This window comes from Chlorocebus sabaeus, chromosome 1 (assembly GCF_047675955.1).
Source record: "Chlorocebus sabaeus isolate Y175 chromosome 1, mChlSab1.0.hap1, whole genome shotgun sequence".
In the NCBI taxonomy this organism is placed as follows: domain Eukaryota; kingdom Metazoa; phylum Chordata; class Mammalia; order Primates; family Cercopithecidae; genus Chlorocebus; species Chlorocebus sabaeus.
The window spans coordinates 16,485,144-16,491,994 of record NC_132904.1 but is presented as its reverse complement, the minus strand read 5'-3'; the positions used below and the strand labels follow the sequence as shown (position 1 = coordinate 16,491,994).

Genomic DNA, 6,851 nt, shown 5'->3' with positions numbered 1-6,851 from the left:
ATAAGGAACTTAAACCAACCATCAATCAAAAAACAACCCCATTAAAAAATGGGCCAAGTACATGAACAGGCACTTTTCAAAAGAAGACATACAAGTGACCAACACACAGATAAAAAAGGATAATCATTACTAATCATGAGAAATGCCAATCAAAATCACAATAAGATATCATCTGACACCAGTGAGAATGTCCATTATTAAAGAATAAAAAAAACCAAAAATCAAAAAAAACAGATGCTGGCAAGTCTGCCAAGAAAAGAAAATGCTTATACACTGCTGATGGGAATATAAATTATTTCAGCCACTGTGGAAAACAGTTTGGAGATTTCCCAAAAACTTACAACAGAGCTACCATTTGACCCAGCAATTCCATTACCAGCTATACATTCAAAAGGAAAATAAATCATTCCACCAAAAAGACACATGCACACCTTATGTTCATCATCACACTATTGACAATAGCAAAGGCATGAAATCAACCTATGTTCCCATCAGTGGTGGATTGGATAAAGAAATAAGGTACATATACACCCTGGTGTACTATGCAGCCATAAAAAGAACAAAATCATGTTCTTTGCCACAACATGATGCAGCTAGAGGCTATATTAAAGCAGAAACAGAAAACGAAATCCTGCATATTCTTACTTTTAAGTGGGAGCTTAAACATAACATAGGAACGATAGACACTGTGGACTACGAGAAGCGGGCAAGGGTGTCTGTTGAAAAACTCCTTATTGAGTACTAGGCTTGCTTACATGAGTGAAGGATCCATACCCCAAACCCTAGCATCATGCAGTGTACCCATGTATCAATCCTGCACATGTATCTCTGTATCTAAAATAAAAGTTGAAAGTTAAAAAAAAAAGTAATTACAGATGTTGGAAGGCGTACTTTCCACTTATTGCTATTTGTTTCTTAATTGGAATATTTTTGTTATTATTTTTCATCCTTTCCTCCATTTCAAGTTCTCTTTGAGTTTGTGGCTGAACTCTAAATTATGTATGGCTTTGTAAGTCTCTAAGGACTTGCTTTATGAATCTGGGTGCTCCTGTATTGGGTGCATATATATTTAGGATAGTTAGCTCTTCCTGTTGAATTGATCCCTTTACCATTATGTAATGGCCTTCTTTGTCTCTTTTGATCTTTGATGGTTTAAAGTCTGTTTTATCAGAGACTAGTATTGCAACCCCCGCTTTTTTTTGTTCTCCATTTGCTTGGTAAATCTTCCTCCATCCCTTTATTTTGAGCCTATGTATGTCTCTGCACGTGAGATGGGTCTCCTGAGGCATCACGCTACCTGACTTCAAACTATACTACAAGGCTACAGTAACCAAAACAGCATGGTACTGGTACCAAAACAGAGATATAGACCAATGGAACAGAACAGAGTCCTCAGAAATAATACCACACATCTACAGCCATCTGATCTTTGACAAACCTGAGAGAAACAAGAAATGGGGAAAGGATTCCCTATTTAATAAATGGTGCTGGGAAAATTGGCTAGCCATAAGTAGAAAGCTGAAACTGGATCCTTTCCTTACTCCTTATACGAAAATTAATTCAAGATGGATTAGAGACTTAAATGTTAGACCTAATACCATAAAAATCCTAGAGGAAAACCTAGGTAGTACCATTCAGGACATAGGCATGGGCAAAGACTTCATGTCTAAAACACCAAAAGCAACGGCAGCAAAAGCCAAAATTGACAAATGGGATCTCATTAAACTAAAGAGCTTCTGCACAGCAAAAGAAACTACCATCAGAGTGAACAGGCAACCTACAGAATGGGAGAACATTTTTGCAATCTACTCATCTGACAAAGGGCTAATATCCAGAACCTACAAAGAACTCAAACAAATTTACAAGAAAAAAACAAACAACCCCATCAAAAAGTGGGCAAAGGATATGAACAGACATTTCTCAAAAGAAGACATTCATACAGCCAACAGACACATGAAAAAATGCTCATCATCACTGGCCATCAGAGAAATGCAAATCAAAACCACAATGAGATACCATCTCACACCAGTTAGAATGGCGATCATTCAAAAGTCAGGAAACAACAGGTGCTGGAGAGGATGTGGAGAAATAGGAACACTTTTACACTGTTGGTGGGATTGTAAACTAGTTCAACCATTATGGAAAACAGTATGGCGATTCCTCAAGGATCTAGAACTAGATGTACCATATGACCCAGCCATCCCATTACTAGGTATATACCCAAAGGATTATAAATTATGCTGCTATAAAGACACATGCACACGTATGTTTATTGCAGCACTATTCACAATAGCAAAGACTTGGAATCAACCCAAATGTCCATCAGTGACAGATTGGATTAAGAAAATGTGGCACATATACACCATGGAATACTATGCAGCCATAAAAAAGGATGAGTTTGTGTCCTTTGTAGGGACATGGATGCAGCTGGAAACCATCATTCTTAGCAAACTATCACAAGAACAGAAAACCAAACACCGCATGTTCTCACTCATAGGCGGGAACTGAACAATGAGATCACTTGGACTCGGGAAGGGGAACATCACACACCGGGGCCTATCATGGGGAGGGGGGAGGGGGGAGGGATTGCATTGGGAGTTATACCTGATGTAAATGACGAGTTGATGGGTGCAGCACACCAACATGGCACAAGTATACATATGTAGCAAACCTGCACGTTGTGCACATGTACCCTACAACTTGAAGTTTAATAATAATAAATAAATTCAAAAAAAAAATAAAAATAAAAAAATAAAATAAAATAAAAATAAAAAATAAATTATGTATGGCTATATCGGATGTCCACAAGGCTTTTCAAAGAATGACCTAAGAATTTTAAGCTGAATAATTCATAGGTGTCACACTGAGAAGGAAGACATGCTAGTTCCAAAAAAGCTGGAATATATCATCCTTGATCAACAACTGGGCACCCACTAGAGATTTCAGAGGCAAATGTTACTCCAAATGCTTCTGAGGACTTGAAAACAAGTATCAAATACTGCTGACTAATCTTTGTTTAAAACACTTAATATTCTTTCAAAAAAATACAAAAATATACAGCACTGATTAACACAAAATTCACAATATTCAGCATCCAATCACAAATACTAGGCATTTGAGAAAGCAGGAATATGTGGTTCTGTCTTGGAGATAATTCAAGTAGATATTGAAATGATATAATGATAGAATTAGCAAGCAAGGACTTTAAGACAACTGTTATAAACATGTTCAGTAAACTAAATGATTTAACAAAAACGTTAGCATTGTGAGGAAAAAAAAGTGAAGATTTAAGAAACAACAGATATGGGGCTTCTAGACATAAATATACAGTATTGGATATGAAAAATATACATTGAATGAGAACAATGGCAGATTAGGAACTGAACAAAAGATGACTTAAACAGTCAACAATGAAGACTACTGAAAACAAAGCCAGAGTAAAAATATACTGAACAAAAACAATGAAAATAGTCTTAGTGATTTGTAGAACAATAACAAGTTATTTAAGTCATGTTTAATTTTAAGTCTAAGTATAAAGTAGAGATTAAATAGTGCAGAAAATACACAGTAAAAAATGTTGGCCAGAATTTTTTTCTAAATGTATTTAAAAAAAACAAAATCTTAGACATACAAAAAGCTAAAATAATTCCAAGTAGGGTAAATCGAAAGGAAATTATGCTAAAATGCATTATAGTCAAATTTCTGAAAACCAATAACAAAAGTTCTTAAAAACAGCCAGAGATATATGTTATAAACAAATGAAGAAATTATTTGCCACTAATTTTTTGACATAAACAATACAATTAATAAAATATTATCTCAGTCTAATACAGTTTATAATACATTGTTTTATGTCAGTTTATAATTGTATATTCAACAAAATATATGCCATCAATGGATGTATTATCAAATATTACATAACATTTTTTCTAGAAATTCATTACTTCATTTACTTATGACTTGTTGGGGATTATATATGTAATATTTGCATGCAATGTTGAAAACGGCATTTGTGATTTCCCGTCTTTAGTGATATGGCATAATTTATTTTTTCAGTTAGACAAAGGCATAAGTACTTATGACTTTTTCTTAATGGCACATTCAGAGAATAGTCAACAGATATTCAAGGTACTTTCCCTCGGGTAATTACGTACAATTTGTTTAATCTTGAGTCAGATTAATACTTCAACACAATGAGTCTTAAGGGAGTAGAAAAAATTTAAATCCATTCTGTAGCCACTTATAAGGCCCAAAGCAGTAGAAAGCAAAGCAGATTCCCCATTGAGGTAAGCAGAAACATTGGTCTTAGAAAATTTCTAAGGGTACATCCTGAAAGCAGGTTGTCACCAAAAATCTTGAAGGGTCCTATTCTCTGCAAACTATTGCCTCCCTTGCAATATACTGTTCCGTCATCCATAGGAAGGATGTGCAGACAGACCTGTTATACAGTCCCCAGTACTCGGGGCTCGTCATTATTTATGCCACCTTAGCTTTCAAGTTACTTCATGCTTCAGTCATCTATTTTAACAAAGATCTTTATCTATCATTATTTACCTTCTGTCTTTCCTGTCTCCTTCTCACTTCCTACCAATGAAGTGTATCTCTAATGGAGAAGTGGTGTGTTAGAGTGTTTATGAGAACATATTCTGAAGGCAGAATGACTTTATTTGAATCCTGATACTACAACTTATAATGTGAAAGATCTTTGTTAAATTATCCAACTCTTTGTGCCTCAGTTTCTTTTTCTTTTAAATGGGGATGATATTACTGCCTACTTCCTAAAGTTATTGTGTAGATCATATGAGTTAATATCTGCAAGTCACGTGCAAAATTGCCTAGCATGCAATGGATTTCCTTAAATTCTTGATATTCATTTGTATTTCTTGATATCCATTTGTATTTCTCTATCCACTGAGCCCTTTTTTATGATTCTCTCTTAAATGTTCATGAATTGTAAGAACAGCCAGTTTTTTTTTTTTTCTGCAGAAGAAGGATGTATAATTGGGGGCTTATACATCCCCCAATTGCTCACTAGAAGGAGCAGTTCAATAAGCAAAAAGTTCAGATGTGGCAAATGCAGATTAAGATATTAACAAAATTCTCAAATTGTGGCATAAAATTTTGTTTTTGGTAAACAAGTTGAATTTACAGACAGAAATATTGACATGTATATAATGGTCAGAAATTTCCTACTGTCTGATTCATTGCTCCATCAACAGTTTTGAAAATCTTGTCTTGCTTTTTCAATGATCAGCAAAAATGTAAAATTTAATGTATAGACTTTTGTTTTACAAATTACCTGAAAATTGTGGTAAGCAGAAACAAAAGTGGTAGCTATTTTTACATACTTAAAATGACTCTGGGTCAAAAAAAGTGGATCATGGTAGCTACATCAAAACAACAACTTCAAAATATCTTGACCCTTTTAATTCACACTTTACTAAAGTTTTAATGAATGTGACTGTAGCTTTGTGTGGTTTTGACCTGATGGGAAGAGGAAACTCTATTTAGAATTTGAAATAAAGGAAATACCTCTATTGCTCATATGTCATATTGTTAATTTTCTTAGAAGATAATGTTTCAAATATAATAAATATTGGTTTTCTAGTTTGCACAGGTTACCGAGATGAACCACATAGTGAAACACAATCACACAGCAGTGACCAAGGTGACTGAATTTATTCTCATGGGGATTACAGACAACCCTGGGCTGCAGGCTCCACTGTTTGGACTCTTCCTCGTCATATATTTGGTCACAGTGATAGGCAACCTGGGCATGGTTATCTTGACCTACTTGGACTCCAAGCTACATACCCCCATGTACTTTTTCCTTAGACATTTGTCAATTACTGATCTTGGTTACTCCACTGTCATTGCCCCAAAGATGTTAGTAAACTTCATAGTGCACAAAAATACAATTTCTTACAATTGGTGTGCCACTCAGCTAGCATTCTTTGAGATTTTCATCATCTCCGAGCTCTTTATTCTATCAGCAATGGCCTATGATCGCTATGTAGCCATCTGTAAACCTCTTCTGTACGTGATCATCATGGCAGAGAAAGTACTTTGGGTGCTGGTAATTGTTCCCTATCTCTATAGCACGTTTGTGTCACTATTTCTCACAATTAAGTTATTTAAACTGTCCTTCTGTGGCTCAAACATAATCAGCTATTTTTATTGTGACTGCATCCCTCTGATGTCCATACTCTGTTCTGACACAAATGAATTAGAATTAATCATTTTGATCTTCTCAGGCTGTAATTTGCTCTTCTCCTTCTCAATTGTTCTCATATCCTACATGTTCATTCTAGTGGCCATTCTCAGAATGAACTCAAGGGAAGGGAGGTACAAAGCCTTCTCCACCTGTAGCTCTCATCTGACAGTGGTGATCGTGTTCTATGGGACATTGTTATTTATTTACTTGCAACCCAAGTCCAGTCATACTTTGGCTATTGATAAAATGGCCTCGGTGTTTTACACCCTGGTGATTCCTATGCTGAATCCATTGATCTACAGCCTAAGGAACAAAGAAGTAAAAGATGCTCTAAAGAGAACTTTAACCAATAGATTCAAAATTCCCACTTAATATCTTAATACTCAATTGCATAGTTGGGTACAATAATCTTTGTTTAGTACTTTGTCAAACCAATTATGACACAAAAAGTAGAAATATTCTATCTGCTTAGGTTTTCCTGTTTTTCTGGACAAAACATGTACTCTTAGAGCAACCCGTACTCTTTGCCACCTCATAGGATAAATAAATACTACAATCAGGTAATATATATCCTAAGCAATTTTTGAGATCATATTGGAACTGCCACTATTTATAAATAAGGCAAATTATGTCAAAC

General features: G+C 35.1%; 1 protein-coding gene across 1 annotated transcript; it reads left to right on the top strand.

Moving 5' to 3' along the window:
- The first annotated feature begins 5,626 nt into the window (after positions 1-5,626).
- On the top strand, positions 5,627-6,586 carry OR8K1 (olfactory receptor family 8 subfamily K member 1). The gene has a single exon (XM_007998708.3). The coding sequence runs from the start codon at positions 5,627-5,629 to the stop codon at positions 6,584-6,586; it is 960 nt and encodes a 319-aa protein (XP_007996899.1).
- Positions 6,587-6,851: the final 265 nt, after the last annotated feature.